Source organism: Hippocampus zosterae, chromosome 3, assembly GCF_025434085.1.
Source record: "Hippocampus zosterae strain Florida chromosome 3, ASM2543408v3, whole genome shotgun sequence".
Lineage (NCBI taxonomy): Eukaryota > Metazoa > Chordata > Actinopteri > Syngnathiformes > Syngnathidae > Hippocampus > Hippocampus zosterae.
Window position 1 is genome coordinate 30,538,826 of NC_067453.1, and position 22,009 is coordinate 30,560,834.

The following is a 22,009-nucleotide window of genomic DNA, read 5'->3' on the forward strand; positions in this document are numbered from 1 at the left end:
GGTGTTATTGAAGACTTATCGTTCCTACTGTTCTCTTTTGGTTAGATTGTTAATGTAGATTGTACTCTAAAAACAAGGTCAAAATATTCATGTTTTAGGGTGACCAATCCAAAGAAAAAAACACTAAGTATTGTCTCGATTGGGTCATTTTTGCCGGTCCCAAGCCAGAATGTGACAATTTTTTATATTTTTTAATATTGTGACAATAAAAGAAAACAAGAAGCGACAGAAGAAAGTTTCATTTGATATTCGGGCATCATTTAGCAACTTTTTGGACAGCCAATAGCTCCTTTCCTTTCCGAGGAGTTCGCAACGCTGCCTCACAGTCTTTCTGACAGTGAGGGTGGGGGGATGGCTGGGGGCGGGGATGTTATAGGGTCTTTCCTGGTCTTCAGGCCTCCCTCCCCTTCATAAAGCTACCAGCTGCCCGCGTCACATTACGAGGCTTGTCATGAAACGCAAATACTTTGTGAGCAAGTCCATTTTTCAAGTCACTGTGCTCTTCTATTTTCAAGCGACTCTTGACTTTGACTCTCCATTTGAACGGCGTTATCTCTTCTTTCGACTTGTCCATTTGTAAAAGGATTTTTTCCCCACCTCAGCTGATGATGACGACACAGTGTTAATTAAAAAAAAAACAAAGCAAAACGGTGAGCCATCGGTCAGTCATCCTGCCGCGCCAGCCAGCGCATGGAAATGCGCTCGTATTGATTTGTTTTCACATCCGGCCCAAATGAAGCGGCCGATTCATTTTTACGCAGCGCCGTCATTCGTGCCAAGCGTTTACGGATGCACCTCAAGAGCTTCTTTGAAAGTATAAATAGACGCCAAGGCCGAGCTTTACCGTGACGATTTTCTTGTCCGCTCACACTGGCAGCGATCTATAAAAAGAATTGATGTACGTCTTTGATCATCATCAAATTGCAGCATTTGGCAAGGAGCTGATGGATTAGAAGCCTGACCGACCTGATCCGACATCCGAAAATGACCATTTTGACTCCTACAATCGACATCTTTGTATATTTCGTGGTTATGATTGGACTTTGATGTATTTTGGGACCCCAAAACATGTTTTTTTCTTTTCTTGAAGGAGCGTCTCGACAAGAATCTGTGCCATGTACCTCCGCTAGTCTAAGCGCGACATTCTGATGACTCTTGCGTTCTGGGCAGGTTTTTGTCCATCTGAGGGCGGCGGCCATTTTGCCCACTTGCTGTCAACTGAAAATGACATGGCGGGTGCTCAGGGCTCAGCTGTTTTCTGAAACGGGGCCACAACTGCTTGGGACCTGAGCTCCGTCATTTTCAGTTGACGGCAAGTGGGCAAAATGGCCGCCGCCCTCAGATGGACAAAAACGGCTCCAAGTTGCTGCATAAGCTTTTAGACATCAACTCGTCTGACCTACCTGCGCTGATTGATGTTGAATGAAAGGGGGTTGAGTCGGGGGGGATTTTCAGATTCGCGCCGACGATATACAATGTTAAAAATCGGTGAACCAAAGGACAACCACAATCAGCAACTTGAACACCTTTCCAAAAACGGAGCTTTGCGACAGCAGAATCGAATCTACAAGTCGATTGTAGTGACCACTGACCGTACGCGTGTGTGCATGCGTCCTATTTAAAAAAAAAAAAAGAAAGGCCGTCTCTCACTTTCTTTTCTTAGCTCAGTTGTTTGCCTCTCGAGTGGCGGGAGTGACACACATTGACAACAATCACAAGCGCGCACGCACGCACACACGCACAGGAGCTCCGGAATAGGAACGGCTAAAAATAAGCTGCATGCTTTGACTGGGCTCTGACCAATCAGGACCCCCGCCACCCGCAGGCCAGTAAACCGAACCGGAGCCCCCCCAGACCTCTTCTGGATGAGCGCATGGAGCATGATCGCAGGGCTGCGGAATGACGAGCTCCAGGGGCGGGCGGGTGTCGGGGGGGGGGGAGGGCGCCGTCTATATAAAGCCGCCAGTCGTCCGTCCGGTCACTTGAGTCAAAAGGCGTGGAGAGGCGAGCCGCGGCCTGTTCCCGGGGGGGCCACACTGCACAGGACAAGGAGCGACTTGGACGAGAGCGCGCCGACCCCATCCAGGAGAAAGCCGCCGTCGGGCATCCGTCGAAGGTCGCCGACAACTCTTCTCGAATCGAGCGAAGCCGGCGCGCGCTCCGCCATTCAATCGCCAATAAAGCCAGCGGGACCGCCGCCATGAGCAACAATTACGGCGAGGAGCCGCAGTACTACCAGGCCGCCGACTTTGGCGGGGGCGAGGAGGAGGACGAGGTGCCGGCCACGGAGAAGGACCTGGCCGAGGACGCGCCCTGGAAGAAGATCCAGCAGAACACCTTCACCCGCTGGTGCAACGAGCACCTCAAGTGCGTCAACAAGACCATCGGCGACCTGCAGCGGGACTTCAGCGACGGCCTGAAGCTCATCTGGCTGCTGGAGGTCCTGAGCCAGAAGAAGATGTACCGCAAGTACCACAGCAGGCCCAACTTCCGCCAGATGAAGCTGGAGAACGTCTCGGTGGCGCTGGAGTTCCTGGACCGGGAGCGCATCAAGCTGGTGTCCATTGGTGAGTGGCTTTTCTACCGGGAGCGGTTGGCGGAAGCTTTGAACGGCGAGGCGGGGGTGGGGGGGGGGGGTTTCAAAGGCGGCGGCGGCACACTCGGCTCCACACTTGGCCTCGTGGAAGTGTGCTGCCCACTCACCGAGGCGCTGCTAATGAGCGCCATGCCGCTTTACGCCCCTCGCGACGGCTCCAACCGGCCCGAATGGCTGCAGCGAGGTCAGAGGGCGTGGCCACTTGCCGGCTACTAACTGGACAGCCAGCCCCGGGCATATTTTTACCGCCTGCATGTACGTAGCACCGGACACGTCGGGCCACACAACATGCGGGCCGGCGCGTTTGACGGAGAGTTTGAGCGCCGCCCCACCGCGCCGCTCAAACTGCGACACGTCGGCCCTTGAGGACGGCGGGCTTGACAGAAAGCAGCCGCCGCCTCGCCGACCGCCTCAAATCACTCATGGGGCAGAAGAGGGCCGAGCTCGGGCGAGGTGACGGCCCTCAAAACGCAGCGCGCGTGTGAGGTGAAGCGATGAAAAGCGGCTGGCGGGACCAGAACGAAGCGCTGGGCCTGTCCGCCGAGCGGGCCCGTCTCCAAGTCTTTGATTGATGGGGGGCTGGCGCTGCCACTCCGGGAGCTGACTGAAATCCAAGCGCTATTTATGCTGGGGCCAGAGAGATCCACTCGCACGGCTCCTCAGCTGTCGCCGTCTTCACTGGAGCATTGTGGGCCCCCACGAAGGATTGTTCGGGCCCCAACCCCCCCGTGCCAGACAGCTGTCCGCAAGAAAGGGGTCGGGGGTCCGCGCATTCGATCGCCGTCCCCTCGGCACTTGTTTAGGTCCCTTCTCAGAATAGCTCTTCAAGCTCGTCTCGAAATTTTTCAGCTAGCGCCGAAAATTAACGCTAGCGCCGAGCCGCGACGTCTCCTCCAGCAACGCCGCGTGGTAACAATGGCCGCTCTTCTTGTCTTTGACCCCAGACAGCAAAGCCATCGTGGACGGCAACCTGAAGCTGATCCTGGGTCTGATCTGGACCCTGATCCTGCACTACTCCATCTCCATGCCCATGTGGGACGACGAGGACGACGAGGAGACCAAGAAGCTGACGCCCAAGCAGCGTCTGCTGGGCTGGATCCAGAACAAAGTGCCGCAGCTGCCCATCAACAACTTCAACCGCGACTGGCGGGACGGCAAAGCCCTCGGAGCCCTGGTGGACAACTGCGCCCCGGGTGAGACGCCGCGCAAAAAGGGCCCCCACTTTGCCCGCGAAAGGAGAGGGCGCCGCCGAGTCGGCGCTGGGCCCGCTTGTTTGCTCCGTGTTGGGAGCCCAGATTGGCTTGACGAGCAACCTTACGCAAGATGGCGGCGTCGAGTTGCGCGACAACATTAATTGCGCGCGGACAGTCCCTGTTGATTGAACGCGAAAACACTTGGGGGGGTGTGGGGGGGGGGGTCACCATTCCCGCCATTTCATCAACTTCTTTCCAGTGGCTTGATCTTTTTTCCGATTCTCCGTGACTTTGCAGCACAAGTGTGATGGCAGACCTTGCGCAAATCGTAACATTGAGGCCACATGACAAAATGGCGGCACCCGCCCGAGTGCCTTTGGAGAGATTTACGGATATTTTATTGCGGGTTGGATTGACACCTTGAACCAGGCCGCGTGTCGTGTCAAAGTTCCAAAAAACACGGCCGATCGCTCGACCGAAGTCTCAGACGCTCGTCGGCCTGCAATCGTCCGGTCCAGGATGGCTCCAAAGTGAGCCAAAATGGCCCCCGTTTCCAAATGGCACCGTATGAGCGGATTTTGAGATGGGGCCCGGGCCCCCGGGTTGGCTATCGCAGCCGTTAGCCGGCAAAGGCCTGCGCCGCAATGGACGAGGCTTGGCCGGACCGGGCCTTCTGGCCACTCTTTTTGCTTTCCCGCGGCGGCAAGGCGTGTCACGAGAGACGTCTGTGGGCCAGTGGCGTCCGTCTCTGGAGAGCGAGGCTCACTCAAGGCTGGGTGACGTGTGGAGCAGCTGCCCCGCAACCACTGAAGCCGTCGACCGTCCCGAGGCGCGAGCCGGCCTCTCTTGCATTCCCTTCGCCTCTGCCGCTACGACCACCAGCCCAAATTTGGCCAACAAACCGTGTCCTCCTCCTCCTCCTCCTCCTCGTCGACGCTTGGCCGCGCGTCAAAAGTGATATGTCACGGGGAGGAGCGCAACAGTCGCCCGCCGTTCCGAGTCATTGCCGCTGACCGCCGGCGGTTAGCGTGCCCCCATAGAAAATGCCTTTTGGATTTTGATGAATGCAATCGACACGTTGAAATCGTTGCCTCGTTGACTCCTTGACTCAGTGATGACAATTCTATTTCAAAAGCGTTTTCGCGGTCCGCGTTTCAAATCTGTCAATTGGACTTCCACGGTGAGCGGCACGCCCCTGAAAACGCCAATCTTTGAGCCGTGCTCTTGAAACGTGTGCCATCTTTTTGTGAAACAAATTCACCTGTCGGGGTCTTTCAAAGCGGAGTGGGAGTACCTCGCCCCCCCCCCCCTCCCGTCCTTGACGCGGCGGCTTGTTTACGTGTGTTTAGAGGCGCCGCAACACTGCCCATACAAGGCCGCCTCGTTCTCGACGTCTGGCTCGGGGACGATGCGCCGCAGCTCTGTTTTATGTTCGCACTTGGCGCTGACAAACATCTTCAACCGCCCGTGGCCGGATAAAATCGATCTTGTACATTTAAAAGGCCGGCCGGGGTGGCGCGCACAGTGGATTTGGAGACGTTTGCGCAGGCTGTTCCAATGGCTTCCGCGCAAGCCTCGCCGCTGAACTCGGCACCGCTGCGTTTCTAATAATCGGATTACGGCGTTGTGAGCTTACAATTGGCCCCGCCCGTCGTCAAGAACAAATCCAATTGAGCTATTACGTATGCTGGCCCCAGCGCGTTTGTTTGAGTTGAAGAGCCGGGAGACGGCGGCACCGTTGCGGCCTCGGTAAGGTCGCGGGACCTTGTCGCCGGAGGGGGGCGGCGCCGGGGCCGTTCTCATGGCTTGTTTGCGTTTGTCTAGGTTTGTGTCCCGATTGGGCCGAGTGGGACCCCAACCAGCCCGTGGAGAATGCCCGAGAAGCCATGCAGCAGGCTGACGATTGGCTGGGTGTGCCTCAGGTAAGGTGGGAGGGACTTTCATTGAACTCACCGAGCGAGTCGCGTCTCTTGACGTTCCCACGCGTTTGGTTGGATTTCAAGACATTTGATTTCATGGGCACGCAGGGGCGGACGATTCTTTCCCACACTTTGAGAGTTACTGGTCCAGCGTGCGCTCCACCACTCAGCTCACAAAGAGCAAAGGAACAAATGTGACAATTGTTCTTCCCAATTCCCAACGAGCAAGAGCCTGCAAATTTGGCAAACGACTGTGTGCCCGTTGACAGTAAAAGCGCTGGCTTCAAAAAAGGACTGGATGTCCGGGGAGGGGGTGTCTGTTGGGTGCGCCGGTGATAAGGAGACGCGGGGGAGGTCTGCCCAAGTATAAATCTGGCGGAAGCCAAGCATCCTTAACCCCACAGGAGCGGCCTTAAATATAACCGGCTGGGGTCCTGGCTTCGGACCAGCAAATGGGGAAAAAGAAGAAGAGGCGGCGGCGGCAATGCTAATGGATATGTTTATGGAGCAGGGAATCCCGTTGCGCCGCGGCTAGGAGAGGGGGGGGCGGCCGGCCCTGGCTCCAAATATAGCTTTGCTCAAGCGCAGTCACGCCTCGCCACCTTAGGTGATCGCACCGGAGGAGATCGTGGATCCGGACGTGGACGAGCACTCGGTGATGACCTACCTGTCGCAGTTCCCCAAAGCCAAGCTCAAGCCGGGAGCCCCTCTCAGACCCAAACAGCTCTTCCCCGACAAAGCCAAAGCCTACGGACCAGGTGGGGCCGGCGCCTTCGGAAGCATCCCCGCCGCCAAAGCCGCCCAAAATCGACGGCGCTTTTGTTTCCGCCGCAGGCATCGAGCCCCGCGGCAACAAGGTGCTTCACCCCGCCGTGTTCACCGTGGAGACGGCGGAAGCCGGCAGCGGCGAGGTCCTGGTCTACGTGGAGGATCCCGAGGGACACAAAGAAGAGGTAGGCGGGGCGAGCGCCCGGGCCGGCCGGGATCTCCCCTCATGCCTCTGCCCCCTTTGCCGCAGGCCAAGGTGAAAGCCAACAAGGACAAAAACAGAACCTACACCGTCACCTACGTTCCAAAGGTCGAGGGTCTCCACAAGGTGAGACCAAGCGGTCGCGGCGGCCGGCCGGCGTGTGAGGAATTGCTTTCTTATGCTCCTTTTCTTTTTCAATTGTCAGGTCAAGGTGCTCTTTGCAGGTCAGGACATTGACAAGAGCCCCTATGCGGTCAACGTGGCCAAGGACATGGGCGACCCCACCAAAGTCCACGCCAGGGGACCCGGCCTGGAGCGCACTGGCAACGTGGCCAACAAAGCCACCTACTTTGACATTTACACGGCCGGTGAGAACATGCCGACGGGAGCCCCAGGAACGGCGCGGACCAAATGAGCCGTCCTTTGCTCCGTCGAATATCGCCGCCGACCGAACTTTCTTCCCGTCCACCAGGCGCCGGCAACGGCGACGTCAGCGTGGTGATCGTCGATCCTCTGGGGAGGAAAGACACGGTGGAGATCATTCTGGAGAACAAGGGCGACAGCGTGTTCCGATGCACCTACCGCCCCGTGGTGGAGGGTCCTCACGCCATCCACGTGCTGTTCGGGGGCCAGGAGATTCCAAAGAGCCCCTTCCCCGTCAACATCGCCGAAGGTGAGCCGGGCCTCCCCGTTTCTTGTCCTGGCGCGGAGGTAAAGCCCCCCGACGTGTCGCGGCCTCCGACCCGAGGACGCGTAACCCTTGTCGTGTGTCATTTCTAGCGCCTCCCGTCGCTCCTTCCGCGGGGGCCCCGTTGCAGATAATCCCTCAGTCGGTGCTCGCGCCTCCCGCAACAAAGGGGGCCCCGCCCAAAAAACCCGTCCGCCCAAGTTAGTACGTCCCGCGGCCACCGGCCTCCGCCCGCTGCTTAGCCATGGCCCCTGACCGCCCGCACGCTCGCACGCCCATTGCTCTTAGGCCACGCGCTAGGATGGGGGTGCACCATGCGGGTGGGGGCGCTTCTTGCGGCCCGCCGGCTTAGCTTGAGAGTTGCGCTTCAAAGAGGGCGCGGACATGCAACTTTCCTTGGCGTCCCAGCGCCCTTCTTTTGGCATCCGTGTCCACTGGGCTCCGCTCTGGCTTGCCCCGTTTGCTTTCGGCGCATCTGTCGGCATCGTGTTGGAAGCCCGCCGAGGTTTGCGTCTGTCGGACCGCCCGGTTGCCGACGTGCGGCTGCTCGCTATGTCTTGGCCGGTGTTCTCGGTCAAGTCTCTCCCTGAGACAAGACTTTGTCCTTGCCGTTCCTTTCAGCCATCAATGCAAACGCCTGCAGGGCCACGGGCAGAGGCCTTCAGCCCAAGGGTGTACGAGTCAAGGAGGTCGCCGACTTCAAAGTTTTCACCAAGGGCGCCGGCAGCGGAACCCTCAACGTCTCGGTCAAAGGACCCTGTGAGTCCGACGGCCCTGCCGGCTTGGCTTTCTTCCCTTTCACCTCGTTTGGCTGAGAATCCACACGGCCTCGTTTCTCTCCCAGCCGGAGCGCAGGAGCAAGTGAAGGTGCGAGACGCCGGCAACGGCGTTTACGACTGCGAGTATTACCCCCTCAAGCCGGGGAAATACACGGTGGTCATCACCTGGGGAGGCCAGCCCATCCCGCGCAGGTCAGAGCCCACCGCCTCGCAAACGACGCCGGTGGGACGGTCTGGCGAACGCGCTTGTACGCTTGCTTGGTGTCTGCAGCCCCTTCGAAGTGGAGGTGGGAGCCCAGGCGGGTTTCCAGAAGGTGAGGGCCTGGGGTCCCGGCCTGAGGACCGGCATGGTGGGAAAATCGGCCGACTTTGTGGTGGAGGCCATCGGCGCCGACGTCGGCACGCTCGGTGAGTCAAAAGGGCCATCTCCGCCACCTTTGCGCTCAGCCCCCCAACCCGACCACTGACCAAAACCTGCGATCGCTCGGCGGCACAAACGGCAATGAATCTGTTTTTGCAAAGGCTTCTCCATCGAAGGCCCCTCCCAGGCGAAGATCGAATGCGACGACAAGGGCGACGGCTCCTGCGACGTCCGCTACTGGCCGACCGAAGCCGGCGACTACGCCGTCCACGTCATTTGCGACGACGAGGACATCAAGGACAGCCCCTTCATGGCTCACATCCTGCCCGCCGCCAATGACGCCTTCCCCGAGAAGGTCGCCGCTCGCGCCTAACCCGCACGTGAGCGCACGCGCGCCGTCCGCCGACGTCAACAACTACCTTGAAATGTTCAGGTGAAGGCCTACGGACCGGGCCTGCAGCCCACCGGCGTTACGGTGAACAAAGCCACCGAATTCACCATCGATGCCCGCGCGGCCGGGAAGGGTCCGCTCACCGTCTACGCACAGGTAGAGGGAGACGACGAGTCTTTTGGAGATTTTGCTGCTGTATACCAGAACTAGCCCCGGGTTGACGCGCATTTGCGTCTTCTCAGGATGCCGAAGGCTGCGCCATCAACATCCAAATCGCCGACAAGGGCGACGGCACGTACCTGTGCAAGTACACCCCGACCAAGGCCATCAAACACACCGTCATCATTGCCTGGAGCGGCGTAAACGTTCCCAACAGCCCCTTCAGGGTAAGAATTTGCTCTCGGAATTTGCCGGTCACGATATCTGGAAAACGACGCTGCCGCAAAGGGATCGATGGGCTTGGGACAGCCCTCTTTTGTATGAGCGACGTCCCATCGCAAATGCTAAGCGGGCGCCCTTTGGCCGCTCAAGTGCAGCGTGATGTTGATCAGGTGCTGGTCGGAGAGGGTTGCCATCCCGACAAGGTCAAGGTCTACGGGCCCGGGGTGGAGAAGACGGGCCTCAAGGCCAACGAGCCCACATACTTCACCGTGGACTGCGGCCAGGCCGGTCAAGGTGAGAGGCTGCGAGGGGGGGGGGGGGTCATCGGCTTTGATTGATGGCCCGTGATTGGGAGCGTCCCGGCTGAACTCTGCTGCGCACCGTTAGGCGACATCAGCATCGGAATCAAGTGCGCCCCGGGGGTGGTCGGCCCCGCCGAGGCGGACGTGGACTTTGACATCATCAAGAATGACAACGACACCTTTACCGTCAAGTACACTCCCCCGGCAGCGGGGCGCTACACCATCATGGTGCTCTTTGCCGACCAGGTAGGATGATCGTCTCGTGGTGCCTGACTTCCCCCCGTCCCCCCTCCTCCCCGGTGCGCCTTTCATGCGCTCATCGTTTACCTTGTCAGGAAATTCCCATCAGTCCATTCAAAGTCAAAGTTGAGCCCTCTCACGATGCCGGCAAGGTGAGAGCCGAGGGCCCCGGACTCAACAAGACAGGTTAGTGCACTCCAGGGAAGTTCCCAAGTACGTAGTCGCCCGCCTACCGAGTGAAAGGCGGCACGGCTTGAACTGGAAAAAAACAAACCAAAGAACCTCAAGCGCGTGCGTTTGATTGCAGGGGTGGAGGTGGGCCTGCCAACCCACTTCACCATCTACACAAAGGGGGCAGGCAAAGCCAAGCCGGAGGTGCGCTTCGCAGCCTCGGGCCCGGGAGAGGCGGTCCGTGACTTTGAGATCATCGACAACCACGATTACTCCTACACGGTCAAATACAGCGCTCTTCAGCAGGTGCGCTCACCGCTTGCGAGCTTCGAGTCCGTTTGCGTGGGACCAGTCAAGCGTGGCGTCTTCCTCTTTGCCGTGTCCAGGGCAAGATGGCCATCACGGTGACCTACGGTGGCGATCCCATCCCCAAGACCCCCTTCCACATCACCGTGGCCCCGCAGCTGGACATCGCCAAAGTCAAAGTGGAGGGATTAGACACCAGTAAGTGCACCTTACTCTGCCAAATTGTTGGATCTGCAAATGAACGGGAAACGGTTCAGCAAGGACCCCCCGCGTCGTCCGAAATGCCGTTTCAAACACCTCGTTTTTGTTCCAGAAGTGGAAGTGGGCAGGGACCAGGAGTTCACGGTGAACGCCAAGGGTGCCGGCGGCCAGGGCGACGTCGGCGTGAAGATGACCTCGCCCAGCGGCCGACCCATCCCGTGCAAGCTGGAGTCGGACAAAGCCAAAGGCCTTCACGGCGTCAAGTACATCCCGCCCGAGGAGGGCCAGTACAAGGTGGACGTCAGCTATGACGGAAACCCCGTCATGGGAAGCCCCTTCGGGCTGGAAGCCGTCATGCCCGCCGATCCCTCCAAGGTAAATGTTCCTCAACAAGCGCTCTTGAGTCGGACTCGCCGTCTCAAGATAACTCAGGTGGGACCCCACTTTGCTTTGCGTCTCAGGTGCGAGCGTTCGGCCCCGGTCTTCAGGGCGGCGTCGTGGGTAAACCGGCCCCGTTCACCATCGACACCAAAGGCGCGGGTGCCGGTGGGCTGGGCCTGACGGTGGAGGGGCCCTGCGAGGCCAAAATCGAGTGCCAGGACAACGGCGACGGCACCTGCTCGGTGGCGTACCTGCCCACCGAGGCCGGCGAGTACGCCATCAACATCCTGTTCGCCGAGCGCCACATCCCGGGCTCTCCCTTCAAGGCGGCCGTGCGGCCGGCCTTCGACCCCAGCAAGGTCACGGCCAGCGGCCCCGGTCTGGAGAGGGCCAAGGCGGGGGAGACGGCCGCCTTCGTCGTGGACTGCACGCGGGCCGGCGACGCCGAGCTCACCATCGAGATCCTATCCGAGACGGGGGCCAAGGCCGAGGTGCGCGTCCTGAAAACGGCCGAGGGGACCTTCTCCGTCACCTACGTGCCGCCCTTCCACGGCGCGCACACCATCACCATCAAGTACGGAGGACACGCCGTCCCCCACTTCCCCAAGGTTCTGCAGGTGGAGCCCGCCGTGGACACCAGCGGGGTGCGCGTCTACGGGCCGGGAGTGGAGCCCAGAGGTGAAACGCTCGTCTGCTTGCCACATCCGCCTGACCGCCGACGCGTCCGCGGGCGCCCAGCCATTGGCCGGCCGCTAACCAAAACCGCTGCGGGGGTTTGCCCGCAAATCGGCTCACCCGCGGCGCCAAACGCAAAGAACAAGCCCGCGTGATTCACCGGAGTTGCTTTTGCCGGGAAAGCGTCCATTGTGCCAAATGTCTATCACGTGTCGACGGGCTTCCGCGGCGAGCCCCAAATCACCCCCAGGTGGGCTTTGTTCTCAGGCGTCCTGCGAGAAGTCACCACCCACTTCATCGTGGACGCCCGCGCTCTCAACAAGGCCGGAGGCGATCACGTGAAGGCTCGCATCGTTGGCCCTTCGGGCACCGCCACGGACGGCTACGCCACGGACAAGGGCGACGGCACCTACAGGGTGGAGTACACGCCCTTTGAGGACGGTAGGGACCCAGAATGGGCGGGGCTTTGATTCGACGGGCCGTTTTGGCACGTCACACAGAAGCGGCATGATGGAGAACCCCCGTAATCGCCGCATTGGCTCGATAGAAGCGCCCCTTCCTTTGAATCCCATCACGTTTACAACGGGTGGACCCCAGAAGGGGGCCCGGGCCTGGCCCGCGACAACCGAGGCTCAAAAAGAAGGCGAGGCGGGTGAAATAAGATGACAAACAGGTGTCGGCACGGCGCAAAGTCAGCCCGAGCGATTTGGGGAGGATATAAATACGCAATGACGCCAGGGCCGGCAGCCGGGCGGGCTGGGATGTATTAATAGTTTGCTCCGGAACGCAAGCTCTTAAGCGGGCGGTGCGCGCAGCCGCCGCACAGTAGGAGCGTGACCAGGGCTACAAATGTCTTCCACACCCAACACGGCATCAGACGAACAAAACTGGACTCATTTTTTTCATTTTCTTTCCGCGCGCTCCGTGGTGGCACTTTTCCAATTGGTGGTGGAAACCATGTTTGAAGCAGAAACACGGGCCGGCTTTCTTGAACAGGCACGCATCTGATCGAGGTACTCTATGACGACGCACCCGTACCCGGGAGTCCCTTCAGGGTGTCGGTGGCGGAGGGATGCGATCCCACCCGGGTCAGGGCCTACGGACCCGGCCTGGAGGGGGGCGTCACCGACAAGCCCAACCGTTTCACCGTGGAGACCAGGTACGGAGCAAATCACGTCCCGGTCCGGCGCGCCTCCGCATTCCAGGGACGATTCACACGGCTCTTTGCGTGAAGGGGCGCCGGCACCGGAGGCTTGGGCCTGACCATCGAGGGCGCGTCCGAGGCCAAAATCTCCTGCAAAGACAACAAAGACGGAAGCTGCAGCGTGGAATACGTCCCCTTCACGCCCGGCGACTACGACGTCAACATCAACTACGGCGGTCAGCCCATCCCCGGGAGTCCCTTCAAGGTTCCCGTCAAAGACCCCGTGGACGCCGGCAAGGTCAAGTGCTCCGGTCCGGGCCTGGGCTCTGGAGTCAGAGCGCACATCCCTCAAACCTTCGCGGTGGACTGCACTCGGGCCGGACAGGCCGCTCTGGATGTCAAAGTTTTCGGGCCGACGGGTAACCCGTGCCCCACGCTTCTTGGGATGATTTTTGGGCTTCACGCTGATGTCCTTCTTTGTTTTCCCCCCCACTTGAAGGTACCACGGAGCCCGTGGGTGTCAAAAACAACGGCGACGGTACGCACACAGTCCACTACACTCCGGCGCAGGACGGACCGTACACCGTGGCCGTCAAGTATGCCGACCAGCAAGTCCCACACAGGTACGTCGCCGTCCAGGCGGAGGTATTCGGATCGGTGGGCCGAGCGTCAAAGTGCAAAAATAACAGCGGGCCGCTTCTCGGCTGCGGACAGTCCGTTCAAGGTGATGTCTCAGCCCGGGCACGACGCCAGCAAGGTGCGAGCCAGCGGCCCGGGCCTGGACAGCAAAGGCGTGTCGGCCAGCCTCCCCGTGGAGTTCACCATCGACGCTCGCGACGCCGGCGAGGGCCTGCTCACCGTGCAGATTCTGGTCAGTCGGCCCGCCCCGGAGCTCTCTCTTTTGTCTCGCCTTTGTTTGCCGCTTGGACTCCGGCACGTGACCCGCCCCCTCCTCGCGGCAGGACCCGGAGGGCAAGCCGAAGAACGCCAGCATCCAGGACAACAGGGACGGCACCTACACGGTGTCCTACGTGCCCGACTCCATCGGCCCGTACACCATCACCATCAAATACGGCGGGGATGAGATCCCGTACTCCCCCTACAGGATTCAGTCCAATCCCACGGGAGATGCCAGCAAGTGTCGCCTCACAGGTAACCTTGATACTCCTCGCACTTTGTCGAAGCGCTCGCCGTCCCGGGCGCTTTGATCTTCTCAACCGCGATGGAGATCTGATAGTTGTGTTCTATTCCTTTTTACTTTGCAGTGTCGATCGGAGGTCACGGCGTATGTAAGTCACCTTTTGGATTAGTACCGCGCTACGGCTGGAAAGCCTTGGCGAGGAACGCTCACTCACCCGCACCTCCCCCGACAGCGAGCCTCCAGAAGCTGCAGACCTCGGAGGACACGGTGATCACGGTGGACGCCAAGGCCGCCGGCAAGGGCAAGGTCACGTGCAAGGTGTTGACCCCGCAAGGGATGGAGCTGGACATGGACGTGGTGGAGAACCGCGACGGGACCTTCGACATTTACTACACGGCCCCCGAGCCCGGCAAATACGTCATCACCATTCGCTTTGGGGGCCAGAACATCCCCAAGAGCCCTTTCCATGTGATGGTGGGTCCACCCAAGCTATCGGGCGCCGTTCACGCAAGCGACTTTGCTTCGAAAGAAGTTGAAGCAAAACAAATCTTGTGACGCTTCCTTGTCGTCCGACAGGCGTCAAATGAGCCGGTCGCCCCCCGCGACACAGTGGATCCTCTCTTCAGACCCGTCAACTTCCTGGTGCCTTTCATGCCGCAGCAAGGGGAAATCTCAGGTGCCGGCGGCGAGACCAGCAAAGCGCCCGCCTGCGCCTGCGCCCGCGCCAGCTGACCAAATCCTATCGCTCTCCTTGTCAGGTGAGGTCCGAATGCCCTCTGGCAAGACGGCCCGGCCGCATATCACGGATAACAAAGACGGCACCATCACCATCAAGTACCAACCCACCGAGAGAGGCCTGCACGAGATGGACATCAAATATGACGGCAACCACATTCCAGGTCGGGCAACGATGGTCTCACCGAGGCCCTTTTACAAAAGTCTTGTTGTCGTTTGGACTCACGACCAATCAAAAGCAGTTTGCGTCCAACGGCGAGGATGACTCGAGATGACGTTAGCACGTTGCAAAGCGCTTTCTCAACTGCTCAACTCAAGCGTGTTTCGAGAGCATTTCAATAAAAGTCCAAACGGCCACCGCCGCTCAACCCGGTGCTGTGCGCGGAGCAAAAAGGATTCACGCTGTCAAGCGATAAATGAATAACAGAAACAGCCGAAAGCACAAAAACAGTCACAGTGAAAATGCCGTCAAAAGCTGAAGACTGAAAATGAGTTTGAAGGATTGGTCGCCGGGGGGAGGGAGTGGGAGCGGCAGCCATTTTGAATATCTTCTGCTCCTATGTGTGAATGAGATAGGAGTTTGTCACCTTAGGTGAGAGACACGCTCGGCATTCCAGAGCGACTTTTGGCTTGCCAAATGTGAACGCCGCTCCTTTTGCTCGCCACAGGAAGTCCTCTGCAGTTCTTCGTGGACGCCGTGAACAGCGGAGTGGTGGCGGCCTACGGTCCCGGCCTGAGTTACGGCATGGTCAACAAAGCCGCCACCTTCACCGTGGTCACCAAGAATGCGGGACAAGGTACAAGACAAAAAAAAGCAAAGAAAGTCACGAGCTGCTCCTTCACTCGATTGCGCCGCCATCACGGCCGAGTGAATTCTGAAATCCGAGTGGCATCTACTCCGGATTTTTCCACGCCAGGTGGCCTCTCCTTGGCCGTGGAGGGCCCGTCCAAGGCGGAGATCACCTGCAAGGACAACAAAGACGGCACCTGCACCGTGTCCTACCTTCCCACGGCGCCCGGAGACTACAACATCATCGTCAAGTTCGACAACAAGCACATTCCCGGCAGCCCCTTTGTGGCCAAGATCACCGGTGAGGAAGCGTCGGTCGCGGACGGGGCCAACAAAGGCGCTGACAAACACGCCACCTTTGTCCGGCGCAGGGGACGACGCCATCACCAGGACGTCCCAGCTCAACGTGGGCACGGCCGCCGACGTGTCGCTCAAGATCGCCGAAACGGACCTGAGCTCTCTCGGCGCCAGCATCCGAGCGCCTTCGGGCAACGAGGAGCCCTGCCTGCTCAAGAGGCTGCCCAACAGACATCTCGGTGAGGAAGCCGTCTGGCCCGCGCCGGGCGCCCTTCGTCGCGGGGACGATATATTTGGAAATGTGTGACACTAAAGGAGTCGCTGCCTCACCAAGCATGAACCTCAGCGCGCGCCGCCGCTTCATCGGCCATGGTTCCGTTTGAGTCTGTCCGTGGCTTTGCCCGACTTGGTGTTGTTTACAATTGTACAAAAGTGTGTGCCCCCACCCCCACTTATCGTCCCCCAGGTATCTCTTTTACCCCGAAAGAGGTGGGCGAGCACGAAGTAAGCGTGAGGAAGAACGGCGTGCACGTGGCCAACAGCCCTTTCAAGATCATGGTGGGCCAGTCGGAGATCGGCGAGGCCAGCCGGGTCAAGGCCTTCGGCAAAGGCCTGGTGGAGGCGCGCACCTTCGAGATGGCCGAATTCTTTGTGGACACCAGGAACGCCGGTACGCGCCGCTCCAAAGGCCCGGCGGCCGCCAAAAGCGCCGCCAAAAACCGCCCGTTGCTCCTTTGGTCCCGTCAGGTTACGGCGGCCTGGCGCTGTCCATCGAGGGTCCCAGCAAAGTGGACATCAACTGTGAAGACATGGAGGACGGCACGTGCAGGGTCACCTACTGTCCCACCGAGCCCGGAAATTACACCGTCAACATCAAGTTTGCCGAAAAGCACATCCCAGGTACGCTATTGGCGGCACAATGCTAGCGTTTTCATAAGTCGGCACCACGCGGCAAGGGCCAAGTCGTCCGAAGCGAGCGCCTCCTTTGGCACTTTTTCCTTTGCTCCAGGAAGTCCGTTCACAGTGAAGGTGACCGGCGAGGGCAGGATGAAGGAGAGCATCACCAGAAAGAGGCAGGCCTCCTCGATCGCTTCGGTGGGAAGCACCTGCGGACTCAACCTGAAGATTCCAGGTCAGCCCGCGCGCGGGTCCAGCATGCCAAATGGCTCACGGCCTTGACAAGCGCACCTCCCAACGACTTTCAGGCCCTCAGACTACAAATTCCAAGTCCAAAGGACATTTTACCAAGCAAGCGCAAGATGGTAAAATGCCCCAAAGCGTCCGGTTGTAGTCCCCAAATGGCGGCCCTGCAAAATGCACAGTCTTTGTCAAATTTCAGTCAAAGACAAAGCGGGGACTGTAAAGCGGAGAACTGGTCCCAAGGGTCTTTTCCAAATCTTCTCAAAGTCTTCTGATGGAGCATGAAGCAAAGAGCGTCTGGTGTGGTTTTCGTGCAGAGCGGAGGGCCCGCACGCTTTTCTGACCACCGTCCCCCTCCGCTCGTAGGAAACTGGTTCCAGATGGTGTCGGCCCAGGAGAGGCTAACCCGGACCTTCACCCGCAGCAGCCACACTTACACGCGCACCGAGCGCACCGAGATCAGCAAAACCCGCGGCGGCGAGACCAAGCGCGAAGTGCGGGTGGAGGAAAGCACCCAGATGGGCGGAGGAGCGAGCCCCTTCAGAGACGTCTTTGGAGACTTCCTGGGCCGGGAGAGCCTCGGCAGCTTCTCCGGGATCGCGGCCAGACCCGAAGGTGCGCGCCCGGGGGTCCTCCCCCAAACGGAAAATCCGCGTCCGGGTGGTAGCGCGGATGAAAAAGCAGCCCCGGCGTTTGTGGCAAACCCCTTGTGTTGTGGCTCCTCAGCGGCCGAGCTTGGCTCCCAGGCCATGACGGCCCAGGTGACCAGCCCCGGGGGGAAGACGGTGGACGCCGACATCATGGACGGAGGAAACAGCACCTACAGCGTGCGCTTCGTCCCCCAGGAGATGGGGCCGCACACCGTCAACGTCAAGTACCGAGGCCAGCACGTCCCCGGGAGCCCCTTCCAGTTCACCGTGGGGCCCATGGGCGAGGGCGGCCCGCACAAGGTCCGCGCCGGAGGTCCCGGCCTGGAGAGAGGCGTGGCCGCCGCACCTTGTAAGTACATTTCAGCTCGTCTGCGCTGAGAGCGTCTCCGTCGTAGCCGCCGCGAAGATGAAAAGCAAAGCCGCCAGATCGACGGATGGTGGGGGGTTCACTTTTCTTATGAAATCATCATCACGCTCTTGCTGCCAAGACATGAAGAATCCCAGTAGAGTGTTTTTACTTTTCACTTTATTCTTTTTTTTTTTAATCACCAAACCAGAAATTTTGCTCGCACAAAAGTGGGCTAGCTAACATGCTAACATGTGAAACGCAACCAGAGTTAGCTAGCGGCCAAATCTGAATTTCAGTCTTTTTATTTTTTGACCCCACATGTACAGGAGTAAATCTAAAAAAGAGAAGTAAAAACGAAAATGTGCTCGCTCAGCGCTTCGTAAGGGGATTGGCTTCAGTCATGCCAAAGCGTCAAACAAACAGCGGTGCAGCAACACACATAAACATTGTTGTTGTTGGGTTTTTTTAAATTCTCTTCCTCTTCCTCTCTCTTTGCAGCTGAATTTAGCATCTGGACCAGAGAGGCCGGTGCCGGGGGGCTGTCGATTGCGGTGGAGGGGCCCAGCAAGGCGGAAATCTCCTTCGAGGACAGGAAGGACGGCTCCTGCGGCGTCTCCTACATCGTGAAAGAACCCGGTCCGTCCTAGTTGTCCTTGTTTTTTGTTTTCGTATTTCCACCCAAGCGTGTCCCTCGGCCCCCGTTTCGGCTGTCGTGTCCCGCCCCCCCCCCCTGCTCCATCGCTCCATTTTGCGTGGCGCTGACAACTAATAAGCCATGTGTTCCCCCAGGTGACTACGAGGTGTCCATTAAGTTCAACAACGAGCACATCCCCGACAGCCCCTTCATGGTTCCCATCGCAACGCTGTCCGACGAAGCCCGCAGGCTCACGTTCACAAGCCTGCAGGTGAGAGCCAAAGGCCGCTTCGCCTGCCCCCGGCGCGCTCGCCAAGCACGCCAGGAAGCTGGCCGCCGCTAAAGGTCGGGATTAACTGTCCCTCGCCGGGTGCTATGCGCGGACCGTCGGCTCGTCGAGGCCGACGGGGTCAACGACGCAAACCGGGGTCAGCCCCGGCGCGTTTCATTCGCAACCCCGGGCCGAGGACACCCGCTGCGCGGCGCGCGGGCCGAGAGAGGAAAAACAAGGCGGACCCGTACGTTCTGCTTCTTTTGTGGAGAACATCTTGATCTGAGACGCTGCCGCGATACGGACTTTAACCGTGTCTGGCCGCTCGTCCGCCGCTAGTCCGCAAACGCGCTGAACGCCTCGCCATCAACTGTGACCTTTCGTGCCCGACTGCTGCAACTATTCTGGTCCGCCCCCCTTTTCTTTTTTTAGGAGAAGGATTTGAAGGTAAACCAAGAAGCCTCCTTCCTGGTGCAGCGCAACGGCACCCGCGGCCTGGTGGACGCCAAAGTGCACACCCCCTCCGGCTGCTCCGAGGAGTGTTATGTCACCGAGCTGGATGGCGGTAAGCCCCTTTGCCCCCCCCCCTCTAACACTTGCCGACATCTACAGACAAGCCGATTGTATTTCTTGTCCCTCCAAGTTGAGGTTTGCCGTCGGAGTGACAGAAGTTCACTCAATATGTTTAGCTAAAGCGCGCGCGGCGGCCGTTAGCCCGGTGCTAAGAGCAAAGTTGAACCGCCGCTGAAATGAGCGCGGCTGCGACCGTCATTCGAGACTATCGGTGCGAGCGGGAAACAACCCGGCGGCGGCGCTGTTTCTGACGCCGGCGCTTCTTTCAGACAAGACGGCCGTGCGCTTCATCCCCCGCGAGAACGGCGTTCACTCCATCGACGTCAAGTTCAACGGCTGCCACATTCCCGGCAGCCCCTTCAACGTGCGGGTGGGAGACCCCGGACTGGTCGGAGACCCGGGCATGGTGGCGGCGCACGGCCCCGGCCTGCTGGGCGGCAACACAGGTGGGCGTCCACGCCGCCGAGCGCCGCGCGGCCGCACCCTCCCCGGCGCTGACGGGCCGGCCGGCTCTCTCGCCGTAGGCGCGCCCGCCGACTTTGTGGTCAACACGTGCAACGCCGGCCCGGGGACGCTGTCGGTGAACATCGACGGGCCGTCCAAGGTCAAGATGGACTGCTGCGAGTGTCCCGAAGGCTACAAAGTCACCTACGTGCCCATGGCGCCCGGCAACTACCTCATCGCCATCAAGTACGGCGGCCCGCAGCACATCGTGGGAAGCCCCTTCAAGGCCAAAGTCACGGGTCAGCGCTTCCGCCGCCGTTCCGCCATCAGCGGAGCGCTTCCGCGAGTAGCCGCGCTGACCTTTTTGATGACCCCTCGTCCGTCTCGCAGGCGCCCGCCTGTCGGGCGGCCACAGCCTCCACGAGAGCTCGTCGGTGCTGGTGGAAACGGTGACCAAATCGTCCCAATTCGGCGCCGCGGCCGCCTCGTCCAAGCTGACCTCGGACGCCGGCAAGGTGGTCTGCCGCGGGACGGGCCTGAGCAAGGCCGCCGTGGGACAGAAAAACAATTTCACAGTCGACTGCGGCAAAGCAGGTGACTCCGAGTGTGTGTGTGTGTGCGGCCGTCTGCTCCAGATGGAAGTTTATTGCGCGCATTCTTAGCGAAGCGCACACACGCAGGCCGCCGCCCTGCGAGGCGGCAGATGCTCCCACTCGTCCTTCGCCAACACCCCCCCCCCAGCAAATTTGCTCTCGTCGGCGCCCGTCCTTCAGCGTCCTTTTCCTCCACCGGTTTCTTGCCGCGCTCCCTTCTGTTGACGGACGTTCGAGTTCAGAGAGTCGATCCCGCGAGAGGTCACGAGCGAGCCGACCTTGGGAGAGGGAGTGGCGGAATGGGCGAGATCGCTCTTGAACAGACCCTAGCTGACTTTTCCCGCCTTTTTTGTCACCCGCGGCCGCGCCGGTCAAAGCTTTTTGCGATGGATTCGCGTCGCGATCGTCCCGCTGACAAATCCCTGGTCGCTCTTGTGTGCGCAGGCAGCAACATGCTGATGGTGGGCGTGCACGGACCTCAGGCTCCGTGCGAGGAGGTGTACGTCAAGCACGTGGGCAACAAACTCTACAACGTCACCTACACCGTCAAGGACAAGGGGAGCTACACCGTCATCGTCAAATGGGGAGACGACAACGTTCCCGGCAGCCCTTACAAAGTGGCCGTGGTGTAAAAAGCCAAGCGGCAACCGGCAAAAATCTCTTGATCGGCGACGACCCCCACCCACCGCATCACTTTGGGCGCCTCCGCTTTGGACTGACCACCACTGACTGCACTGTAGCTCACGGCGGTTTCGTGTGTGTGTGTGTGTGTGTGTGTGTGTGCGTGTGCCAATATGCGTGTGAAATCCCGGGCGCCGCATTTCCCGATAAGCGTAGCAACGGCAAGGCGACAAAGTGCTTTCGGATTGGGAGCGACGTTGCGTCGCGCAAGCGTCAACGTGTCAACGGGGTTTTGTTTTTGTTGTTCTCTTAACCTATTTTTGCAGACCGAATAAAGATTTCAACGACAAATTGAACCCGATTCCAAACGGATTTGATTGCAAACACTCACTCAGCTTGGGTGGAAGGTTTTGGTGCTGATGCAGTGATGCCAATTAGCCCCCCCCCCCTCGCCCCACCCCAAAAAAGACAACAGTTGGGAGCAGGGGTGTCACGTTGCGAGGTGGTGGTGGACCCTAAAAAGCCGGCAAGAGCGGCTGCGGGGGAGAGCCCGACAGTGCCACCTGCTGGTCACAAACCAATTTGCCGACATCCTTCTCCCGCGCGCTATCGCCCGGCTCAATTCGAGGCCCGACAGAAATCGGGAGAGGGCTTCGGATCCCACGCATGACGTGAAGCGATTTTCAAGGATCAGTTTTTGTGCATTTGTGACAGCTTCTCATCCACATGCGGTACTTGTCTGGAGGCAACCACAAGATGGCAGCACAGTCAAGCCGTCCTCCGTGGTCGCTCCAAACCTCGACGGCGCGAGAGCCTGCGGAGCGTCAAGAAAAGGGAGGAGTCACCTTCCGTCGTGCGCATAATTCATCCTGTCGTCGGCGTCACGGCACCGCGGCTCCTTTCCGTTGTCGCGTCCTCGAGGGGGGGCGGGGGGGGGGGGAGCACAAATAGACGGCAAAGAAGAAGGGAAGCGCAGCCGTGAGCACTTGCGCTCGACCTCCGGCGGCCCAATTCCAGGCACGGAAAGGCGCTCGTATTGTCACGCTTGATCGATGCCAGGCGTTTGCGTTTTT

The 22,009-nt window shown here is 59.6% G+C and overlaps 1 protein-coding gene across 1 annotated transcript; it reads left to right on the forward strand.

Moving 5' to 3' along the window:
• The first annotated feature begins 1,975 nt into the window (after positions 1-1,975).
• LOC127597551 (filamin-C-like) lies at positions 1,976-21,292 on the forward strand. The gene is made up of 46 exons (XM_052060657.1): positions 1,976-2,567; positions 3,541-3,789; positions 5,614-5,711; positions 6,316-6,466; positions 6,543-6,661; positions 6,727-6,804; positions 6,884-7,046; positions 7,151-7,351; positions 7,988-8,125; positions 8,211-8,337; positions 8,417-8,553; positions 8,668-8,861; positions 8,940-9,053; positions 9,140-9,283; positions 9,449-9,572; positions 9,666-9,826; positions 9,916-10,006; positions 10,128-10,297; positions 10,378-10,495; positions 10,611-10,873; positions 10,960-11,557; positions 11,822-11,995; positions 12,551-12,713; positions 12,789-13,117; positions 13,198-13,321; positions 13,413-13,569; positions 13,661-13,850; positions 13,964-13,987; positions 14,072-14,313; positions 14,416-14,515; positions 14,598-14,738; positions 15,243-15,371; positions 15,492-15,665; positions 15,736-15,900; positions 16,128-16,331; positions 16,409-16,561; positions 16,671-16,793; positions 17,168-17,416; positions 17,528-17,800; positions 18,299-18,436; positions 18,590-18,705; positions 19,138-19,270; positions 19,548-19,724; positions 19,803-20,021; positions 20,113-20,316; positions 20,760-21,292. The coding sequence occupies exons 1-46, from the start codon at positions 2,201-2,203 to the stop codon at positions 20,945-20,947; spliced, it is 8,094 nt and encodes a 2,697-aa protein (XP_051916617.1). The 5' UTR covers positions 1,976-2,200; the 3' UTR covers positions 20,948-21,292.
• The last annotated feature ends 717 nt before the right edge of the window (positions 21,293-22,009 follow it).